The sequence below is a fragment of the Mesocricetus auratus genome, unplaced genomic scaffold (genome assembly GCF_017639785.1).
Source record: "Mesocricetus auratus isolate SY011 unplaced genomic scaffold, BCM_Maur_2.0 Super-Scaffold_100018, whole genome shotgun sequence".
In the NCBI taxonomy this organism is placed as follows: domain Eukaryota; kingdom Metazoa; phylum Chordata; class Mammalia; order Rodentia; family Cricetidae; genus Mesocricetus; species Mesocricetus auratus.
The window spans coordinates 13091519-13116617 of NW_024429199.1; the positions used below are offsets into that span (position 1 = coordinate 13091519).

The following is a 25099-nucleotide window of genomic DNA, read 5'->3' on the forward strand; positions in this document are numbered from 1 at the left end:
TGGCTTAGGTGATATAAAACTTCTGGAGACCAGTCTCAAGAGAGGGTGGGGGAAGCTAGAGTATAATAAAGGATAAGAACTGAAAATGCAAAGGTACCTAGTCAAAGTGCGATGTCTTTCTGTGTGCTGCGAATATGTGTTGCTTTTATTGGTTGATGAATAAAGCTGTTTTGGCCAGGGGCCAGGCAGAACATAACTAGGTGGGAAATGCAAGCAAAGATGTGGCGAGAGAGACATAAGCTGGCCTGGGGGAACTCACTGGGGAGAAGACGGGTAGAAACTTACCCTTCCATTAGGCATCTCAATATATCTTTTCTTTTTATTTTGCTCCTTTTCCTTTTAAAACATGGCAGCCTAGGTTTTGAGAATCCTCCCAGAAAATCATCAAATCCACAGCTTTCTTAAGAATCTTTCTCCACTTCCAGCTTACCTAAACCAAACTTCAGAGGTCTAGATCTACGCCTGGTGAGGTCTGCGTTTCAAACTCATTACATCCAAACCTACTACATCTAAGCATCATCATCTTTCTCAGAAAATGTCCTACTATGTTACTTACCTCGGCTAAAGGCATTAATCATTCATTCCTTTATCCAAGGCTTCACGAATTGCCCCTTCAAAAGCCAGTCTCTAAATCCTACCTCCTAAATATGGCATTCCTGAATCTTCTTTTTATACAAATCATCTGTCACAGATTCAAGTCATACTTCCATCACCTGTTTCTTATCTTACTGCTCAGTCTTTTAATTGTCACTCTTTAACACTCATCTATAGTACTCACAACCCATTTTCCAAAAATGTGTCTACCACCTAGAGTAACTTACAATAAGTTGCTTGAAATCATGAAATCCATGGCTAAATGGGTAGAACTAGAAAACAAATCATCCTGAATGAGGTAACCCAGACCCCAGAATACAAATTAAGTATTTGTTCACTTAAATGTGGATGTTATTCAATCTGTATTACCTGTTAAGGCTACAAATTGTATAACCACAGAGCATAAAGTTAGGTACTGGGGTGGGGGTGGGGAGATCTCCCTAGGAGAGGGAAATAGAATACCTATGGATGGATGGGGGAAAGGGGACTGGAATGGGAGAATCAGATAAGAAAGGGGAGAGAAGAAACTAAGGGAAGAAATATTGGGAGGGGGAATCATAAGGAAACTCACTACAGTAGAAACTTCTTAAACTATATACAAAGATGATGGGGCTGGAGAGATGGCTCAGCTGTTCAGAGCACTGACTACTCTTCCAGAAGACCTGGTTCAATTCCCAGAACTCACATAACAGTTTACAACTGCCTGTAATTCTACCTCCAGGATATCTGACACCCTCATACAGACAGATATGTAGGCAAAACACCAATTGTATGTATGTATGTATTTATGTATGTATGTATGTGATATACATATATATGTATATATACACAGAGAGAGAGACACATACACAGAGAAGAAATCTAAATGGAATAACCACATATCATGAGAGACAAAGCCTTAAATATTTCTCAGCACCAAGTGAAACTCCTGGTGGCAGGAATGGTTACATCTAATTGAATCATTGGTCAAAGGAGTGCTATGGAAAACGACCCAAGATATTGCCAAGACTATTGATTGCTCTCTACAAACTGATGGTAAGGATTGCTAAAGAAAACATCTACATAACTCACCGAACATGGAGAAGTCAAACTGGTACCTACCTAGAGCCTTCACCCCAACTGACTAGTATTCCTAGTACTACTGGAAGGTATTCTGCACATGACCAAAGGAGGAGGTAAACACCAGGCCAGCTACAGATCCCTTGATCTACAATAGTGACCTGCCTACGAGAGATGTATTTATGTATTTATGGCAACAAATCTCCCTTTCAATGGAAATTGCATAGAGACAATATATAAAAGAATCAATTTCAATTGTTCTACACATTTTCTAGGACCACTGGCCTCAACAAATAAATTTCCCTGCCATTAGTCAATGTTCCTCTCTCCTTCTCCTTCCAGGTTTCTGTGTCAAACACAAAACCAAGTTTTCCCTTGTCCACTTTTTGCTCCATTACTCAAATCCAAAAATCCACAATTCCAATAATCCTACCTATAGCTTCTAGACTCAAGGTTCTGCCTGTTTTTTTTTAATTACATGTTTTCATGTTTGTCAATTATTATCTATTTTACTGATTTCTTTTCAATTTCTTTCCATATCGTTTTCATGTTTGTCAGTCATTATCAGTTTTATTGATTTCTTTTCAATTATACATTGCTACATAATAGCAATGAACATGGGTATTTTGGGTAAGACATTAATGGTATCTAGCTATATTTAATATAATTCAAATTAATTTTTGAAAACACAAAAGCATTTCTCACTGAGTCTTTTTAATACCACTTTCATGCAGTGTGTCAGTAGATTTTATAGAAGTAATTCCTTTGTTAACAGCTAACCTGAGCCAAATTACATGTGAATACTTAAAAATATGGCTTCTCTCCAGCCAGTCTATCATTTATGGCAGCCCAATTTGCCACATACTTGCCTATTTCCTGTTTCCCTTATTGTACTTTAAGACTCAACTTTTATCTTTTTACGTTTCATAAAAGAGGAGTTTAAGGTCACATTAAAAGGGAGTGCTTCATTACCCAATATTAATCACTGCCACTCAACTTTGCATACTTAAGGCACTATATCACATCCCTTTTGTGATATTACTTCTCAGCATAAAAACAGACATGTGCTTACCAGAGATTTATATTTCTTTTCAAGCAGTCTTAACACTGTAGTTCTGCTGTAATACGCATGCTAAAATTAAAGAGAAAAGCATTTAATGTTAAAGGTATGTCATTTAAAATCCATTTCCTCCATCGTTTACAATATCAAAAACTACACCATAACTAAGGTTTAAAATATTATAATCAATGTCAAGCTGGTTTTACCTATGTGCAATGAACTACAAGTATAGTAATCACAAGAATGCAAATTACATAAAAATAGTGTAGATAATTTAGTGACAGATTAGAGATGAAGGCAACAATTCATTAGTTACGTCCATTTTCTATGCTAACCTAGTTTTTAAAAAAAATACCTCCAAAGTAGTATGCCCAGCTACCAGCGTATGATCCAAAGTGGGAAACGTGTAAATCAGAGGGAAACAGGACCACTAATTGTACACTGACCACATGCACAGAAATTTGCAAAGGTGAGATACTCCAACAAGATAACATTTTTGTCACTTTATACCAATATTATTTTTAAATAAATGGCTATGCCCAAAATGGCTTTATTTCCTTAGGACAAATATTAGATGGAATTAAAGCACATACATATATAACATAGTAGGAAGTCAAAGAAAATTATAAGTATTTTAGCTAAAATTATAATAGTTTAAATATCTTTAATGTTTAAATTTGTTCCTTCAATTTATTAAACACAATAACATAATTAAAACATCACTAAAAACTTCATCAGAATTCTGATGGTAGAATTTTTAATTCATTAGACAGTACTTTTATTCAAAGTTCACCAAAACCCTGTATGATTTAGCCCTCTGGCTAAAATGTTTTAAAAAACTATTAATGCCTCTCAGTATTACTAAAGAAAATATGCTGGTATATAAATGAAACTACTTTTAGCATTATCCTGTTCCTCCAGGCATGGTTACTGACATCTATAATCCCCAGCACTTAGGAGATGGAGACATGAGAATCAGGAGTTCAAGTCCATTTCAACTACATAGTGAGTTCAAGATCAACCTGGTTTAGAAACAGAAAGTTCTGAAAAAGAAACCTTACTACATCTTTATCAGAAAGGTCAGCAAACTATGTCCCTAAAGCTAGACATACCTATTATGCATTTGTGTAATTTTATTAGAGCACTCTGGAGCAGTTATCATTTAGACTGAAAAGCTGCAAAAACTATCCAGTGCCCAAAGTTAGAAACACTTACTGCCTGGCCCTTTAAATTAAATGTCTGCTAATCCTTACCTTAGACAAAGGGATAATAACTAATTTAATAATTTTCTCATGTTTAATTTTTGTGATCTGCCTCAGTCACTTATCAAAAATGTTAAATAAAAAGGCTTTACAAGCAGTTATCAGAATATAATTTAATTTTTGTTTGAAACAGAATTAGCCATATTAATAAATGTTATGTAAATATGAATCTATATACACATGACTTAATGGTTATCCCTGTATTATATAGGGTTTCCTTTAATGCGCTTTTATATTTTTTGCATATTGTCTTCAATAAACTAGTTTCATCTTTGAGAAAACAAAGAAAAAGTATCAGATGTAGGGTACAAAAGATTCAGGCTAATTAAGTAAATTGGTGTAATTATAATAATGAACTTAAAAGACTATCAAGCACATAGGCCATGTAAGGACTGGCACTACAGAGTTGAGTTCTAATAAACTGGGCATACATATATTCTAGGCTTCCAACATCTAAAAACAAAGTCAGTAGGCAGCAGGCAAACTGCTCTACTGAGTAAGTGCTGAGTGGCAAGGTCATTGCTTGCGTGGCAAGTCCCTGTCTGTCCCCTGACTCTGCTCCAGCAGGATAAATACCTAGTGCTGGGTAGACAGGGTGAGAAAGACAAAGACATAAGCACAGAAGTCAGTGTTGCCGCTCCTACTGTTCTGCTACAAGATAGGGCTCTGTTACTCCACATCGGCTGACAGGTGACAGTATAAGGATTGCTTTAACATGACTTGCAGTATGGGGCTGTCATAAGCTTCGCTGGAAACTGCCAGATTCTGGCATCAAACATATCCCCAAATGCAGGTGCGGGAAGCAACAAGCAAAACAGATTCTAGGCATTAAACTCTAAACCAGTAGTTCTCAATGTGTGGGTTGAGTCCCCTTTAGGAGCCACATATCAGATATTTACTTTATGACTCATAACAATAGCAAAATTACAGTTATGAGGCATCAGTAAAAACAACTGTATGGTTGGGGGTCACCACAGCATAAGGAACTGTATTAATGGGTCTCGGCATTAGGAAGATTGAGAAACAATGCTCTAAACCCAACAAAAATGAGCCCTGAATCCTTATGCTCTACCATGGCTATTTAAATTTTTCAAAGGTTTAGATGGATAAAAATTAAGATCCTTGACAGATCATTCATCTTAAACAGACTCAAATGGATTGACACTTAAATTCCTGCCCTGACTTTCACTAGGCAAAGCAGCTTCCCCATACCTTAGATCTGACAGTCCCCAAACAGGGCACCGGCACCTGCCACCACATCCGTGTACAGGTTAAAGGCATTAACATGTGCAAAAAACAATTAGAACTCAGCATACACCGAGCACATAAAACTGGCTAGTCTCTAAAATGATAGAGAAAAAAAAAAGCAACTTTTCCTTACCATCCATTTTTTGAACCACACAGCTTTAGTATCAACTAATGCAAAAAAATAGATGGGATCCAAAATCTTCTGTGAGACAAGATGGCTTTGATCATGTTTGACTGATAACAGGGACAAAGTACTCTCCACAATTTCTTCCATATACCTTAGATTTTGGGAAAGAAGTAATTTTAAAAAATAAACAAACAGTGGTTAGTGGGTGTGAGATCAGTGATGTCCTTGTCCTTATAGAATAACAATATGGGATGTAATCTTCAGAATTTCTTTTGTGTTTTCTATAAAAGGTAGACGTTAAGAGCCACAGTCAGTTTTTCTGTTCTAAAAACCTAGGTTGTTTCTACTTTAACACTCAAGTCTCCAAATGTAACTTTTACTTTTAGACACACAGATGCTCTTATAATCGTATCCGAATTTTTTAAGACTTCTCCAAAGTAGCAAACATCACTAAGAACCCAAGACCTCAACATCCTACTTTCACAGAGTTGTGGGGGACATGAAACAATACTTGGGTGGAGCTATTTCCACATCTAGGTACACACACATAGCAAAGAGAAACTATCAATACTCTCTCTCCTAGTGTGCTTCTATGTTGCTGTGATAAACACCATGACCACAAAGCAACTTGAAGAGGAAAGGGTCACTTTGTTTATAAGTTACACTCCATCATCAAGGGAGGCCAGGACAGGACTCTAAGACAGAGCTTCAGGCAGAAACCATGGAGGCGCTGTACTCGCTTGCCTCCTCAAGCCTGCTTCCTGTTTCTCACTAAACCCTTTTCTCACTCAGCCCAGGCCATGCGCCTACAGAAGGCACCGTCCACAGGCGGCCCTGATGCATCAATGTGAAGTTAAGAAAATGCCCCCAAAGGCCAGTGTGATGAAGGCAATTCCTCCATCGAGGACTTCCTTTCCTGGGTGATTCTATTTTGTGTCGAGCTGACAAAACCTAAGCAGCACATTGAACCATATAAGTCCCCAAAGACCACTGTTTCCTTCTCTGTTGGAAATATCTGAAGGGCATAGCCCATGCCTTATATCACCTGAGTTGAGAGACTTACTTCTCTGGGTGACGAATCCAAAAAGATGGAACCTCTTTCTGATATTCATTCAGAAGGCGAACCTGTAAGCAGCGTACAAAATCTCTCAAGACAGTGTAATTCTGAAATAACAGACCTACTTTACATAATGTACATTGCAGTAAATGGATACCTTTTTCAGTAAGCGGATCACATTAGGACTGGTTATATCTACTCCAGCTGAAAGAGTAGGAATGTGATTTTCTCTAGAAAGAAAGTATAACTCCAGATATTTAGCTGAAAGCAAAAATGAAAATATATAACCATTATACTACACAATGCTTCTGGAAAAAGTCATTTCTTATGCATTTTTAAGTACATATAAAAGAAAAACATTTGAAGTGATAGAATAAACATACCTAGACTTGTATAAATTTCCTTGGTCATGTGTAACGGTGACAGTGTAAAAGTCTGTGCATAGAACTTTAAAATCCGGTCCTACAGAAAAGAGACAGAACATCCTCATCTAAGCTTCTCACAATAGCACAAAGGAAACACTTTACACATTTAAACAGAAAGTAAATACAAAATACACTATCCAAAACCAGATGAAGGGTATGTCTTCTTTAAAAGGCATATTCTTGCCCAGGCAAAAGTAAAATTGCCCACAACTAATAGTAAAACAGATGACAAAAGGCATTGCTGTGGAATCTTGTAAGAGCAGGTAATGGGAGCAGAAAACACAGGAAAGGAGGGTCAGGGGTGCTGTGCAATGAGGCTGGAGGCTTGCATGGAGGGTCTACAGTCCTTATTTAAAGGCGTCATTCAGCAGTGGACCCACAGGCAACACTGTATTTCAAGACCTCTCCTTCCCAAGTCCAGAATTCTTTCCTATATTTAACTTAAGCAAAAACACTTGGGGGTCTTTCTCGGGACGGTGCCTATTCACTAGAAAAAAAATACTACATAAAAGTTTTAATTTTAAATTTATCAAAACTTACAGAGCAAATATCACAAAGTAAACTGAATAAGAACTAAATGTAGTTAAAATGTGCCTGACACTAGTAAGACTTAAAATGGTGCCTGTCCCTTTATTTTCTTTCAAACCACCTGAATATTGTGAGAAGAGTAATTCTACTAGTGAAATACAAGTTGCCATTAAATAAAACCAATTTTGCCTCACATTTTCTAATCTACAGGAACAAAATTAAGAACCTTGTTTATATCACCTAGGCTAATATCTTCACAGGAAATAAGTCCCCGGATGATTAATGATATCTTCCAATGACTCTTAAGACAGTCCCACTGCACAAAGCCTGTGAAGTGTTTGAAGTCCATGCTAATAGTTGCAGCAACTCACCGCCACAGGCTTCAGCCAGTTGCACATAGCAGTTGTATAGAACAATAATGATGTAGCTAGCGATTTAGATGCAGCACCTGCTTAAAATAAAAGGGTGCCATACTTGTCCAAAATGATTTGATCCTATCTCCAGTTTTCTTTATAACAATTGTTTGTGATTTGTAAACTCCAGTAATGAGCTGAATCTTGCTGCACGGTAATGTACAATAGCTAAAGTAAGTTGCAATGGCCCATTAGAAACTTCTAACATCTTTATAAAGTTACCATTTTTAAAATATATTCAAACATGACTCTCTTCCATCAGATACTGACAAAATGACAACTGTATTTCTTCTTAGCTGTGAAATGCTAAAGGTGACCCTAAGATTATCTTTTTTACACCCCCTTGAAGTCCTCATATCAAAGATTTGATACAAGTGTAGACTATTTCCTAGAGTTTGTAACTTTGAATTGCATCCAAGTATTAGGCAAGCTTCTTTTTCTTTTGATCTAACTAACAAAAGTGTTTCCCAAATCATTTCTTCACCCCCCCCACCAGTTTAATACTATCGCCACTGATAGACAAGTATGATTTAAAACAGATAACTGTATCTGGAGATCCGGTTTTCCCATGACCATCTGCCTCCTGTCTCTCTTGTAATCTAAAACCCTAAACTGAAGTTCCACAGCTGAGCTACTAAGGAAACTGTTGGGATCCCAATAATGGATTCATGGCTGTCTCCTTACAGTGAACATAGGATCTGGATCAGACAGGGATGTGGTCAGTTTTTCACAGAGAGTGGTCCAGTTTTCACAGTTGAGAACATCAGATGGAGGAGCTGAGCACAGCGTTTGTAAGGCTTCATATCTCACCTACGGATTTTAAAATCACAACGTCATTAATGCTACAATTTCATATCTCACCTACGGATTTTAAAATCACAACGTCATTAATGCTACAATTTCATATCTCACCTACAGATTTTAAAATCACAACATCATTAATGCTACAATCTCAATCCTCCAGGATATTTAACAACCTACCAAAAGAAGAACCAGAGAAGCTATGTTTTAATGAGTCACTTCTGAGAATCAGATGTCCTTTTGTAAAATGACTTTTATGTGAACTAAGTGCTAAATAGAGAAAACAAAAACAGGCTGGGCTGTCTTTTGTAACGGAATCTGAAACAGTAAGTGTACTATGACTGTGTCTCAGTTAAGAGAAATGGATGGTGACTGCACTGGACTCGCCAAACAGCATTTTCCAGGAGCCTCATCCTAGACACCCCCACTCTCATAAGCCTCCCGCTAGAGATGCTGCAGACTGCCGGATTTAATTCCAGCACACTGCCCACAGAGCCACTGGGAAAGCATTCCCACCCCAGTGAACAACTCCCAGGGAATAGTCTGATCAAGCGTTTTCATTTTTCCGCTGGACCACGTTTTCTGCCTTCTAGCCACTGAAGCTGAAACCTAATTCAGGGGTGAAATGCAAAACTGAATCTCTGCCTTCCCCCAGAAGGGCTGCTTCCTAATCATCACAGAATCCAATCAGAATTCCCCCAAACACTACGGCCCAAGGGACCCAAGTGGACAAGGCTCCACTTCAGTAGAGCAAGGCTTCATGTGCGCTCTCACAACTGTTAAAAAGCAACACAGCAAGGCCAAGCTTCTACTCAAAGTCCGGTAACGTGGAACCAATCAAACGCGGGGAGTGACAGTGAGACAGCAGAAACCTCCATCACAGACTGTTTCAGATGAGAGGGAAATGCAGGATGCTACAGAGTCCCATCGAGGAACAATGCTTAAACACACCCATGTGACAGGCATTAGCAAGGTTAGAAAGAGGGTTTGGAAAATCAAAGACTTTCCAATATTAAGTAATTTCACATTTACAGGTAACTTGTAGAACAAAATCCCATTAAGAATTTACTACTTGTAATATACCCAGAAGAAAGATTTCTAAACAAGAACATATTTACAAGTAATCAATTTAAAAAAATTTTTTTTGGTTTTTTACAAGACAGGGTTTCTGTATTGTTTTTTTGGAGGCTGACGGTTCAGCCTGGCCTCGAACTCACAGAGATCCGCCTGCCTCTGCCTCCCGAGTGCTGTGATTAAAGACGTGCGCTGCCACCACCACCCGGCTGTAATCAATTTAAATTTAAGACCAAGCTTTTAATATATAAAAGTAGTTTAAATGGTCTCATATCCAATTTAGCATTTTCTACTAGTAATCAAGAAACCTCAGTGCTTGTTTTGTGTTGATATCATGCTGTCTATTAAAAATTACCTTTAATAGATGCTCACATTTTATAAACACAAAACAAGCACTGAGGTTTCTTAACAATTAGAAAGGGATAACTATGTAAACAACCACACACAGCTTTATCCCTTTCAAACTGAAGCTAGGAGAAAACAAATGGATATGTATATTCCTCAAACCAAAATAAATCTCTAGAGAAATTCTCCCTGGGCGAACATGGGACCTAAGTTCACATCCCCGCCCCACATAAAAAGCCAGGCACAGTTGTAACTCTAACACTGGGCGTCAGAGGGCAGCAATGGAGGAAACTAGCTCATAAGCCAGCCAGTTCAGACAACCAGTGAGCACCAGGTTCAGTAAAAGACCCTGTCTCAAAACAGATAAACAAGACGGTAAACAACAAAGGATGACAAGTGATGTTGACTTCTAGATTTCACACACACACATATACATGAACCCACATGCCCTGTAGACACATGGGAAGAAAAGAAAAGAAGGAATGAAAGGAGAGAGGGACGGAGGGAGGGAAAGGGGGAGGGAAGAAGGGAGGGAGGGAACACGATGTGAGAGAAAAACTAATCATGGTAACCAACCCAAGACTGCTTATAATAATAAAGGCCTAGCATCTAAAAAAAACAAAAAAACAAAACAAAATCAAGCAACAAACACCACCACAACAACAAACATCCAGCTACTACTGAATGCAGTCCAGACAAGGGCATGGTATCCTACTGAACAAAACAGCTCTCCTTTAAACTTACCTCTTTAGGTTGCCCAGGGTCCAACTGATCTAAAATCAGCTGTAGTTTTCCTTGACAAAATTTGTAACTCTGTAAATAGAGTAAACAGAACATAGAATTATTTAGTAGACTTCTGGGAGAACCACCATAAATGACAGTGTTAACACAGCTACCGGTACACTATGAGTCTAAACAAGAAGATGATCTACTTTGCCTTGGAGAACTTGTAACTTTTGTTTCCCATGGCTTTGTAGTCAGAACTGAAGTTTCCCAACAGAATATTCGACTTTCATGCACATGAAACTGTTTGCTGAGCCACCATAATATAAGGCTCAAAAGAAATTCAAAACACACACACACACACACACACACAACTTACATCCAGAAATGTGATGTGAATAAAACAAAATTACCAAACTGCTCACCCCAGTGTCACAGTCACACTGCTGCTCACCCTGATGTCACAGCCTCACTGCTGCTCACCCTGATGTCACAGCCTCACTGCTGCTCACCCTGATGTCACAGCCTCACTGCTGCTCACCCTGATGTCACAGCCTCACTGCTGCTCACCCTGATGTCACAGCCTCACTGCTGCTCACCCTGATGTCACAGCCTCACTGCTGCTCACCCTGATGTCACAGTCACACTGCTGCTCACTCTGATGTCACAGCCACACTGCTGCTCACCCTGATGTCACAGTCACACTGACTGCTGCTCACCCCAGTGTCACAGCCTCACTGCTGCTCACCCTGATGTCACAGCCTCACTGCTGCTCACCCCCAGTGTCACAGTCACACTGCTGCTCACCCCCAGTGTCACAGCCACACTGACTGCTGCTCACCCCAGTGTCACAGCCGCACTGCTGCTCACCCTTCATTGTCACAGCCTCACTGCTGCTCACCCCCAGTGTCACAGTCACACTGACTGCTGCTCACCCCCAGTGTCACAGTCACACTGACTGCTGCTCACCCCCAGTGTCACAGCCGCACTGACTGCTGCTCACCCTGATGTCACAGTCTCACTGCTGCTCACCCTGATGTCACAGCCACACTGCTGCTCACCCTTCATTGTCACAGCTGCACTACTGATCACCCTCACGTGTCTGTGTAGCATTTTCTGATCACAGATGGATGTGGGAGAGCTCAGCTAAGCAAGCCATGAAGAGTGAGGCAGGCAGCATGGTTTCTCCATGGTTCCTGCCTCTGCTCCTGCTTGGGTTCCTACCCTGACTTTCCACAATGACACACTCATTATGATTGGGACATGTTAGCCAAATTGACCTTTTTCTCCCCAAATTGCTTGTGGTGAGAAAGCAAAAAAGGGAGGGAGCTGGGATTAACATGTGAAACAAGATTGTTTCTAACCTAAATAAAAAATAATTATTATTTTAAAAAAAGAAAGCAAACAAGGGCAAACAATGTCAAGGATGCAGGATAGATGTCATGTTCAGAGTTCTAAACCCTAACTCCCTGCTCTAGCCATGTTACCCTTGACTTCCACTGCCCATCCTGAGTCCTCCTGACATCAAACACAGCCTCACTCCACCTGTGGGATAACAGAGGGCTTTGCTTTATCATTATTCAAATTTTCAAATAAATTTTACATTTCTGCTATCTACATAAGAAAATGAAGTAACTGCTTTCCACCTATAACAGCCTATTTAGGAAGAAATCTGAAGAGAGAATTCACGGATTCCCACATTAATCCACTCTTAGCTGTAATACAGTTACTAGTTCCATAAGAGCTGTGACAAATGGTGAGTGAGCAATTACTCCAACATTCTGTTACAGTTGCTGAGACAAGCAGTATTATGCTAAGTAGCAGTCAATTAAAAAGATAATCCTTAGTTCTTAACAGAATTCATCTTTTAAGTGGTCACTGTAACAAAGACTTCATGTTTTAGTCCCTTTATGTGCAATATCCCAGCCACTGAAATCTCTAATATTTTATAAAACTGTCTCCCAACATCCTTCCTCCTTTTCCAACACTATTGTCTGGTCAATTGTTAACCATCAAATGTGATGGTCTGACTGGAGGAATGGTCCCCAGCTGGTGGAACTGTTTGGAAAGGGTTTGGGTGTGGCCTTGTTGGAGGAGGTGTGTCACTGGGAGAGGACTCTTGAGGTTTCAAAAGCTCAGACCACTCTCAGTTTTCTCCTCTGCCTTGTGGTTGTATGTCAAAACATGAGCTCTGAGGTGCTAACTGCTACAGGGTCATGACTACCTGCCAGCTACCATGCTTCCAGTCACGATCCCCAAACTGAAAGACTTCATCATGGTGTCTTATCACAGCAACAGATAAGTAACTAAGACATCAAATCTCAAGATCTTTCATTTTTGCTTCTTTAAGAAAGGTTCCATAGTTCAGGCAGCACTTAACTGAACTCACTGCTTAGAAAAGGCTGGCCTTTAGAACTCCTGATCTTCCTGCATCTGCTTCCAAGGTACAGGGACCACAGGCATGTGCCTGGGTCTCATCTTCTTTAACTTCCTGTGGTCATTCATGATAGCTAATTAATCCTCTTTCCTTCCGTGAGATTTACCCAACCTCAAGTCCCTAATGAGCAAAGTGGCACACGCCTGTAATCGCAGCAATGCGGGACTGATGGAGCAGGATCAGGAGTTCAAGGCTAGCTACATGACAAAATCCTGACTAGAAATTTCAAAGTTAATTGAGAAAGTCAGTAAAACGTAGCAATAAAAACAAAACACCAAAGTCCCCATTATCTCCTCTGACAAATCATTTTGCCTCTACTGACACTGAAAACATGAGCCACCTCGGGTGTCACCAACTTGCTATCTCCAGTCACATTTCACAGGTGATTTCGTACTGCATTAGCTCCAACACAAACTTTTCTATCATGAGAATCTGGCTTGTACTGCTACTTGTCATACTAGTAGCATCTGATCTGAGAGACCTGACTTTACCATGTATCCATACCTGACTCTCCTCACTAATCCCAAGCACCAACTTCAAGACACCACCATCTCCGAAGCCATCTGAGCTAAACACCATTGCTACAACTTCAGCTCTGATACAATTTGCACCAACTTTCAGACTCTGCCATTCAAGTTTATGGATCCTACTTCTGCAACAATTATGACATCACTTCTTTTCCCTTGATACTACAAGCCACCTCAGCTCTCTTATTTCGATACCTCCTTAGTCTCCACAAGGAAACAATGCATGTTATTAATATTTACAATTGGCAGTGACTTAAGCACCACAATATACATAGTAGGTGCAGAATACACATCTTTTTTAAGTACATTCTACATATTATCCTGAGAATCACTGTTTTTTTCATTCTTGTTGGTCATTTTGTCCTAAGAAAGCATTTTTATTTACGTATTATTTATTTATTTATTTTACATCTTGCCGGAAACTTCACCTCCCTCCTCTCCTCCCAGTCCCGCTCCCTCCCCCATTTCTGTTCAGAAAAGGGCAGGCCTCCCATGGATAGCAACAAAACATGGAATGTCAAGTTTCAGTAACACTAAGCACCTTGCCTTGCATTAAGGCTGGGCAAGGAGACCCAGTATGAGAAATAGGATCCCAAATGTCAGTAAAAGAGTCAGAGACAGCCCCTGCTCCCACTGTTAGGAGTTTTACAAGAAGACCAACCTACACAACTGTCCCATATAGGCAGAGGGCCTGCGTCAGTCCCATTCAGACTCCCTGATGGCCCATTCTGACACTGTGAGCTCCTATGAGCCCAGGTTAGTTGATTCTGTGTGTTTTCTTGTGATATCCTTGAATCCTTTGGCTCCTACAATCCTTCCTCCCTCTCTTCACCAGGATTCCCCGAGCTCAGCCTAATGTCTGGCTGAGGGTCTCTGTTTCTGTTTCCATCAGCTGCTGGATGAAGCCTCTTAATGACTGGTCTAGCCTAAGACACATGCCCTAAGAGTAAGGCCACCACTGACACTGCCTGGATTGCCAGGAATCATGAGCCGGATGATGCAGAGACCTAGGATACACCCAAACATGACTGAAGAAAAGAAATAAGGTAAATGTAATGATGCCTAATGATACTGGGCTATACTCATAGACTGGTGTCTAGCCCAATACACATGTCTTAAATGAGATTTCCACACCCAAACAATGAATTCTACTGTATTTGTCCCTCTCAATTTTACAGTATTTGTCTTCTTTTCCCACTGTGCAAGGTGTATTAGAAAAATATAACCTTGGGCTAGAAGCAAAGGTCAGCAGCACAGCAGTTTCCTAGCATGTGAAAGACTCTGGATTGAGTCTCTAACACTGCACATGAGTGTGCACACACACACAAGCACATACGCATACACAAAAGCATACAAGGAAAAAAGAAAGAAAAAGCATAACATCAATCTGTTTTCAACTCTAAAAAATTCCTTTGTCTTAATAAACACAGCCATGTTTCTCCTGAAAAATGCTTTTAAACATTCTACAACTCTTTGTTATACGGTTGAGAATCAGCCTGCTGCCTGACTTAAAGCTGAACTGCACCATATTAAGATCTGTTTTTTGTATTATTGCTTAGCATAGGATAGACATAAGTAGCCACAGCAACGACCTAGGACATGCTTAACTAGAGCATGTGAAGTGCCTGCTACAGCAGGTAAGTGCTGGATTTTCAGTGGTTCTAAATACTTCCTGGATGGGAAACTCCTGAAGGTGTTAAGTAGTATCTATGGATTCATCTGCAAAGCACCACATGGATCTGTTGGTAACAGATGTGACCATGACAACATAAGAAGTTTCCAAGAGGAATTAGGACATAGCTTCTTTTAAAACAGAAACTGAACAAATCACTTCTGAGCACAGCATAAAAAAGAAAAGCAAAAGCAAAATATGGTTAAAACTGTTGGTCTAAAAGACCAACAGTGTTTAGTCTTTGTCCTAGTTTTTCTTGTCAACTTGGCACAACCAGGTTGAGAGTCATCTGAGAAGAGGGATCTGAGAGACTGCCTCCATTAGATTGGCCTACAAGCATGCCTATGCCATATTTTCTTGATTGCTCATTGGTAGGAGAGAACCCAGCCCACCAGCATCACCTGAAACTTTTTTTTTGAGTACCTCTAAAATTTCTGAATTGTGCATCAACTTGTAATTAAACTTGAAATACAGAATAAGGTAATTTCAAAACAAAGAAAAAGCGTTTTAATATTCTCAAATGTAAAGCTTCTTCTAAAATTTCCTAGATGTTTAAGTTACACTGATCAAAACAAAAAACAATTGCACTTTCCTTTAAAGGTGCCACATTTAAAAAAGACAAAGTCTGTTAATATTTTAAGTTATGAGGAAGCACTTAAGTATCATAAAAACTATATTAACATGGTTAACCAAAATAATTACTTTTCTGGTGTCAACTGTCTCCTCGAGGGAATAATACCAAAACAAGCAAAGACGCAAACCTGCCCTACCTAGATTTTCTCCCAAACTTATCAATTTTTCTCCAGCTGGGCAATACTACTACTCTCATTCTTAAGACTCTCACCCACCTTGCCTTTCACCTCTGTATTTTTAAGACTCAAGGCTCCTGCTTTTCTCTACTTATCCAAGCAATCAGGAAAACATGAACTCATCACCCAGAGCAGCCAAAGATGGAGGCATCTGCCACATGTTAGTTGTGTCACCGCCAACCTTACTGTTTTGATGAGGCTGAAAACTGCAGTCCCCATGTCACCATGGAACCCTCACCAGAACACTGCAAAGTCTGGAGGATTTCAGAAGGGGCCAGAAAATGGGTTAAGCTCCAGACATTAAAATTTTGAGGAGTCATGGCAAAATAATATATTAGGATAACTGGAAGTTCACATTCTGAAAATCATTCTTAAAAATGCTATATACACAGTACAGGAAAAAGGAACTCAACAAAATTCTAACTGGAAGAACTCAAATCCTAGCAATAAATGAAGCTTGAGATGTTCCCAGAAAAAAAAAAGAATCCATTTCCTTGCCTTTTTCTACTTCTAGAGCTTGTCTGAGTTTCCTGGCTGTGTCCTACTTCATCTTCAAGCCAGCAGTCACATTAGTCCAACATTTCTGGCAGCCTGTACATTGAGCCCCTGGAGCTTGAAAACCCTTAACTTGATATCAGTAAAGGAGCTAGAGAGAGAGCTCAGTGGTTAAGAGCACAGGCTGTTCTTCCTAAGGACCCAGGTTCAATTCCCAGCACCCACATGGCAGTTCACACCTGTTTGTAACTCCATTTCCAGGAGATCTGGCATCTTCACACAGACACACATGCAATGCACATTAAAAAATAAATTAATATATAAATATATGCATATATATGCATATATATATTCAGTAAAGTTCTATTTTATTTGACCCAGATCCCATGTTCACAGGTTCTAAGGATTAGAGGGGGCATTTATTCTGTCCTCCACATATAGCAAGGGATGACTCATCATAAAGAGAAATTTCTAATAAAGCAAAGAAGAAGTTAACACCTTAAACAGGTAACAATATAAGAGCAAGAGGTGACAATCACTATGAAGCACCTTCTTCATACATAGTACACCTCCTAAGACTGGTTTCCTTTGGAATATAGGAAAACAGCTAGCATATTACAAAGCAATATAACACTGTTCTGTACTGTGCTAAACAGTGTGGAGGGATGGCAGAACAGAAAGAACACTGTAAAATCTTAGTGTCATGGGGGGACCATTCCAATTTCCCAGCAGAAAATGGCCCAACAGCAAACGCTATCATTGCTTTGCTCAAAAGTATGGTTTTAAACTATTATCCCTTCTTTCCTCTTCAATCTCTCCAAGTCTAGATATACTAACAATACTCTATAGCTTTTCAATAATAGATTAAAAGTCCAGATGCAATCAAGTTAAAATATTCCAAATAATGACAAAATAAGAACTATTCCATTCTCAAAAATGCAGCATAAAAATTATAGTGCAATCACCAGTATGAATAGGTGACCTATAGAATGTGAAACAATCTTTGCCATTTATACATTAGGCAGGGGATTAACGCCTAAAATTAATTTAACTGAAAAATTAAGCACACACAAAATCACCCAATCAATAAATTGAGTTAATAAAACAAATAGACAGTTCTCAATAAAAGAAATATAAATGGCCAATAAGCATTTGAGACAATGTTCAATATCCTTAACTGTCAGAGAAATGCAATTTAAAATGGCTGTGTGCCAGAGTCTGGCCAACATCAGTCAGAATGGTTACCTTCAAGAACACAAAGGCTGCTGGGGTTGTGGGGAAAAGAAATCCTTTACACAGCTGGGAGAAATGTAAATGAACACAGTCACTGTGAAAATCAACATGGATTTGGTTTGAGGTTCCTCAAAAACCTCAAAATAGAACTATAATATGTCCCAAGTATACCATTCCTAGGCATATGATACATTCAAGAACTTTAAGGTAACACACCACAAAGATACTTTGCATCTTTGTGCATACATATTTATTGTTGCTCTATTTCAATAACTAAGAAATGTTATCACCTTGGGTGTCTATCAAAAGATGAATGGATAAAAGAAAGGAGTGTACACAACAGAATTTTATTCAGTAATAAAGAATAAATAAATGATGATACTGAAGGAAAATGCATAGATCTGAAGGTCAGTGTGTTAAGAGAGATAAACCAGACTCAGAATGACAAATATCACACTTTCTTTCATTTGCAAAATCGAGATGCAAATTTGTCAGGTCATGAAAGTAGGAGGGAAAGTAGCGGAAAAACTATTTGAGAGAATAAGAATTGAGGGACTAGCAAGAGAAAGGCAGGGAGGATGGGGGGGTGGGAGATGGGGGTAAAAAGAACAAAGTATAATGACCTATGTATATGAAAATGTCATAACGAAGCCTATTACTTTGCATGGTAACTTTGAAGTTTAATTATAGGAAAGAAAAATCCAGATACATTGTTTTCAGCCCAGAGCAAGTGATGATTTTGAAGGCATGGATGAGAAAGAATGTTGGTGTTTAATAAAACTGTAGAGAATCCAGGGTCCAGCAGCAAGCAGTGAGTGCTGACAAGAACAACTCAATTACGGTGAGCTAGCTGATGGGAAGGCACAGGGCCATCTAGTCCTAAAGGGCTATTTTTCTTGGAAGCTGAACTAAGGTGGCCTATATGGGAGACTGATGACTTCAGATTGGAAAATAACTTCTCACAGACAGAGGTGTGTGGTCAAATGATGAACCTCTCACCCTAGTCCCTAAGAAAGAGATACTTCTCAGTTGTGCAAGTGTCAGTAGCAAAGACCATCATTTCCTTGGCCTATCCTTGTCGCTGATTGGTTTGTCAACATGGAGTCCCTAGCATATATGTATTGGATAGACTAGAGGAGTGAGCTACCTGGAGATCATCCCATTGGTCATCAACCTCAGAGTCATGAAAGTCACTGCAGCTGGTCATTGGGGAAGATTAGGGTCAGGACCTTTTCAGAGTAATTCAGTCATACCTTGACCAGCTACCTCTTCAAGTAACTCTTTGCTAAGCAAAGGCATAGCCACACACCTCTCCGAGCTCACAACTCTGAAAGAGTGAGCTGGGGTGTTCTAACATTCATATATTTGTTTCAGAAAGTTCAGACATCCCACAGTGTCCTTATAGACATAGTTCACTTTCAACACAATTCGTCTCTTCTGAAACAGTCATACTCATAGGGTAGATACTAGAAGGTTCAAGTATTGCCTGTGGGCATCCCAAAGGAAGCCACAGATCTGAAGGCATGGTTTCTTCTGAAGAATCCAAACAAAACAAAATTAAGAACCAAGGATATTTTAAATTATGACTCGTTCTGTCAAAACCTGAAAGACTTATTATTCTAGTCACTAGAAATAACAGCATTTGGGTATAGCAACTGATGAACTCCTTGCTACTCGATTAAGCTTAGTTATACCTTAATACTTTCATTTTGGAGATGTATTAACAATGATTCATTTTTTTTCTTCTCTTGTGTTTCAGTGTATTAAAAGGGTTCGCTAACCAAGTAATATCATTCAATAGTGAGCTCCTGAGTCCTAAAATAAAGGTTTCTGTCTTTTAATTTCTGAAGAAGGTTGGTCAAGCAATTAAGCCAACCCCAGAATGCAGTTACGTCATCTTCTTCCCAAGAGCTCATCAACAAGAAATTATCACAGGCTATAAGGTGGAAAACCCCCCATCTCCATCACATCCTTTGTCACATCGCATCATCAGACTGGCTTGTAAACTTCACAGCTCGACACAATCTCCCTGATCAGTGACACAAAGGCAACTGAGCATAGCACCTGCAAGTCGGCTTAGACTACTTCCAGTCCCTCTCTGTTCAATGGTGCAGTACTAACGGCGGCCACTGTGCATCTATTCTGATGTTTTATCCAAACTACTGGAATCAATTTTGAAACAATTATGATAAACGTTCTAATTATGCCCTTTATTTACATGCAGCACTAGAGATCAAGCTCAGGCCCTGAGACACGTAGGGAAGCAGTCTCTATCCACTGCAGAGCGGCAGGAGCCTTCTCACAGTGGGAGGCTTATGGCAAATGATGCGCAGCTGACCCTAAAGGCCTAGACTTGCTTTTCCGTTCTGCAAATCTCAAAAACAAAATCATTACAGAGTTTAGCCTCGAAGCGTGTCATGTGCTCCTGGCACATAGCTAGCTGGTTTCCTTGTCTTCTATTCAGACTAATCTGCCTTAAGCCTATCTTTTTCCAATTCTACTGTAGTCAAATGACAAGTATTCCTACTTCAATCCTGGTTAGAGGAAACTGAAGACCTCTGTCCCACTTTCCATTGATAGGACAAAATATCCAGAAATAAAGAAAGAGGGGAAAGTACTTCAAACTTACAATCACAGGTTACAGCCCATCATGGACGGGAAGCCACAGAAGCAGGACGCTGTGCAGGTAGTCACATCACACACACACACACACACACACACACACACACACACACACACAGTCGAGGGCAGAAAGGACTAAGTATGCATGTTTGCCTGTGTTCAGATCTGTGCTTTCTCTGCACTCATACAATACAGGATCCTCTGTGTGCAGAATGGTAGGGACCACACCCAGTGGGATGGATATTCTGGTATCAACTAACATTAGCATCCAAGACAATTCTCCAGAGACATACCCACAAGCCAAACTCATTTAGACAACCACAGGTGACTTGGGGTTGTGTTAAGTAGACAGTTAAAACTAACCCTCACAGCCTCGAACTTTTTAGCTGTTTGTTTGTTTGTTTTACATATCAAGACCCTCCTAGGACAGGGTCTTAATATGTAAGGCAGGTGGCCGCAAACTCATGATCCCCTGCTTCAGTCACGCAGGGCTACACCAGACTAACTAACCTCAAATGGTTTTACATTGGAAAACTTTTATTGTTTGAAACTGATATATATTTTATCTACAACTCAGCTATAGGTTAGCTAAACTTTGGTAAAAATTCACAATGAACTGTTTCAACAATCATCACCATCATTATTTTAATTGAAAACATAATATTTCACTTAAGTATTACCTGAGATATATTTATTCATTAAACAAACAATTCTGTAAACTAGTACCTCATGGACCAAATCATCCTAATAGAGCATTTTATTGTCTTATTTTTTCTGAATCTTTAAACTGGAAAACAGAAAAAAGTGTTTGAGAAAGCACCGACTTAAGCTAGTGATGATCAGGTTTAGGACTGGGAGAAGAGGCGCGCACCTGATTGAAGGAGGAGTCGCTGTCGGAGCAATTGTCTGTGCAGCAGCTGCCTGGCTTCTCCTTCTGCAGTTTCCGCTGCTGGTCCTGACTCCTCGTCTCATCCTCTTCAGACTTGTTCATCATCGACTCTACCACCACCATCATGATGCTCTTCAGGGAGTGCATCATTTCCTTGTACCTTTAAATTCAATGGACACTCAGTAAAAGAACGCCACACTCAAGTACGTTTTGGGTTTTTGGGGGTTTTTTTCTACGAAAAAGAAAATTCTTCAAAAGCATAATGCTGACAAGGAAAATCTGCGTTTCAGTTTCATAAAAAGGGCAAAATAGGCTGAATGCAAATAAAGAATCCCGAAAGCACATTGTTTTTTACAATTTTTCATCTGGAAATATGAAGTAATTGATAAAATCAACTTAATTGTAAGCCAAGCTGTTACCAGCAACGCGATCAAATGTTCACGACACACTGCCAAAACCCAGATCACGTCTGTCCTTCACCTCATCTCTATCCCTTTTCTCCACCTTCCTTTCTTCTTCCTTCCTATCTATGACAACCCTATGCTTTCTCAGTATGTAAGCAGGAGCTAAGCAGTCAGTATGTGCTTTCAAAGAAAAGCCACAGAACAATTGTCCGGAGTGGCAGGACACAGATCCCTAAGTAAGACTTCAAACTGGAAATGTAATTCCCTCAGCTCTACAAGTCTAAATGCCCGCAAGAGAGAAAACTTATAATTTTTTTTTAGTTTTTTGAGACAGGGTTTCTGTGTGTAGCCCTTGATGTCCTGGAAATAGCTCTGTAGATCAGGCTAGCCATTTTAAGAAATATAAGTTTGTTTTTACATTATTATTTTATGTGTATGGGTGTCTTGTCTGCATATGCTTCTGTACAACATGTTGGTGCAACACCTCCAAGATGGAAGAGGGGGGTGGGTCCCCTGGAACCAGCCTGTGTTACTTAGTGAGTTCAAAGTCACCCTGAGGTGCACAGAATATCCTATCAGAAGGAAGGTGGGAGGGAGGGAGGGAGGGAGGGAGGGAGGGAGGGAGGGAGGGAGGATGGAGAGTGCTCTGATAGACACAAAGATCTGTCCATCAAAAGCTGTATCTGGCCAGCCATAGAGACACATCTCTTTAATCCCAGCATCCAAGCAGAGAGAAGTAAATGTCTCTGTAAATTCACTGACAGCCTGGCCTACAAAGCAATTTCCAGGACAGCCAGTGCTACATATTGAGACTATGTCTGGAACAAGCAAGCAAAAAGCTGTTCTCTCACAGTAATTGGAGAGTAGCTAACCTATGCTCTCAGCATCCTTTGTAGTGAGGTATGTTCACATGCACATCATGATTCTCTATCCCTTTAAAATTTACAGAAGAAAAAGAAGAAGAAACAGCAGCAGGAAAGGAAAGGAAAGGAAGGGAAGGGAAGGGAAGGGAAGGGAAGGGAAGGGAAGGGAAGGGAAGGGAAGGGAAGGGAAGGGAAGGGAAGGGAAGGAAGACAATTTGGTAACTTAATGAATTATGAAATTAAAGTATGAAAAGTAACACATGAAAATCATTTAATTCATTAAATATCTGAAGTTTCCACTTGGACATAAATGCTTCTAACAGGCATTTTTTGACACCACTATACTTTTATTATATTTTGTAGATACTATGTATACAAATGAACAGAGATATTTTCCATTACCACTGTATTCACTTATTCACTACTGTATGTATCAGTAAAATATAGATTCTATCTACTGGAGATATTCTCCAATAATATATAAGTAAGGTTAAAAAAAAAAGACAAATGGAGAAAGAGGGTGAAAGGAAAGGTACAAAACACAAAACCTTCCTTACCCTCATAGAAAGTCTTGGGCTCAAATGCTTTTCATGATGAGTCTTTTTTCTTTTTTTCCTCAATATATGTTTTTATTTAAATTAGAAACGTGAATGTTTCACATGTCAGTCCCAGATCCCTCTCCCACCCCTCCTCCCTTGTGCCTCCACCAGCCCCCCCCGAGCCCCCCACCCAATCCCCACATCATTCCCCAGAGAGAGTGAGGCCCTCCTTGGGGGGCAATCTCTAAAGTCTGTCATTTCATCCTGGGCAGGACCTAGGCCCTTCCCCATGTGTCCAGGCTGAGAGAGCATCCCTCTATTTGGAATGGGCTCCCAAAGCTCACTCATAAACCATGGTGAACACTGATCTACTACCCAAGGCCCCATTGATTTCTGAGCCCTCCTCCTTGGCACTACATTCATGGAGTCTGGATCAGTCCCCTGTTGGCCTCTCAGCCATCGGTCTGGGATTCAAGAGCTCCCCCTTATCCGGTCAGCTGTCTTCGTGGGCTTCATCATCATGGTCTTGACCCCTTTGCTCATCACTCCTCCATCTCTGTAACTAGGTTCCAGGAGTTCAGTGTTTAGCCTAACAGACATTTTTTTTTAAAGACTAGCATGAATTCTGTAAGAGCTACCATAAAAATGGTCAGAAGGGAAAATTAAGCGTGAGCAATGACCTTTTAAACACCTAAGTAGCTGATCATCAATATCAAGGGTTAAACTAACTGAAATGCAACAGCAGCCACTGTAGCTGTTAGAAAGAAAGGGAAGCAGATAAAGAATATAGATACCATCCATACATTCCTATAATGTCTCAAGAAATATTCAAATAAAGGCTCGGGAATGAAAAATCTCAAGGAAAGAAAAGCAGAAAAACAATGGAAATCTGCCTTTATGCTTCCAAATTCATTAAATAACTTGAGAGACCTAAAAGGAAGCTCTTCCATGTGCCAATATTAAATAAGCATCAAAATATTTAATTAGTGAGATGGCTTATAATCATTATGATAAAAATATACTGTTGCCACATGAGCTCTAAGTAACTTTTCAAGAACCACAAAAAAGTTATTTCTAAGAAAATAGTACTCTGTACAAGTTAAAGTCCATCACCCATAGTTCAAAAGTACAAGATGAACATTCATTAAGTCCTCTCAAGTCTTTGTGGTGTAGTTCTTACTGTTTTAAACTTTATTCATGAATGAACTAAAGGACAGCAAAGTTAACCAACTTACCCAGAGATTTTTTTAAATTTCCTAATAGGATCTATAAAACTGCACTTATTACCAAAGTGCTTCTATTATCTGATCAAGTTTAGTATTTGTTTTGGAATAAGCTGTTAGACACAGACTACTAGATATTAAAATATTGCCCAAAGAAGAACAGAACTTCTTTATTTTCCTATAAAATAAGAAATTAAGAATTCAAATCTTTGCCAAGGAATGGTGTTGCACGTCTTTAATTCCAGCACTTGGGAGGCAGAGGCAGGTGGATCTCTGTGAGTCTGAGGTCAGCCTGGTCTACAGAGAGAGTTCCAGAACAGCCAGCATTGTTACATAGAGAAACCTTAACTCAAAAAACCAGAAAGTAAAAGAATTTAAATTTATGAACTTTACTCTATATGCTAGTGGTTTTAAGTAGCTATTTATACTGACATTTCATTCCAATGAGTTGCCACAAGAGAAACAGAACTCCTGTCCAGACTAATTTTTAAAGCTTAGTTTAAAAATAAATTAGAATTAATGCTTTCTAGTGCAATAGATAATAAATACTCAAACATAAATTCCAAAATCTCTGATACTGGGGTTGGCAGAATATTACCTGTGTTGAATTAAAACAGAATGCTCCCAGGGGCTCATATATTTGAGTCCTTGGTCCCTAGTTGGTGGAATT

The 25099-nt window shown here is 39.5% G+C and overlaps 1 protein-coding gene across 1 annotated transcript in view; it reads right to left on the reverse strand.

Moving 5' to 3' along the window:
* Window positions 1–25099, reverse strand: part of Tbc1d32 (TBC1 domain family member 32) — a 202417-nt gene that overhangs the window by 160794 nt on the left and 16524 nt on the right. The window contains exons 3-10 of the mRNA XM_005073305.4: window positions 21383–21560; window positions 10738–10806; window positions 8458–8583; window positions 6791–6869; window positions 6565–6668; window positions 6414–6475; window positions 5357–5501; window positions 2726–2785 (exon numbers count right to left, since the gene is read on the reverse strand). Coding sequence (XP_005073362.1) covers window positions 2726–2785; window positions 5357–5501; window positions 6414–6475; window positions 6565–6668; window positions 6791–6869; window positions 8458–8583; window positions 10738–10806; window positions 21383–21560 — 823 coding nt within the window. The remainder of the gene's footprint in view (window positions 1–2725; window positions 2786–5356; window positions 5502–6413; window positions 6476–6564; window positions 6669–6790; window positions 6870–8457; window positions 8584–10737; window positions 10807–21382; window positions 21561–25099) is intronic.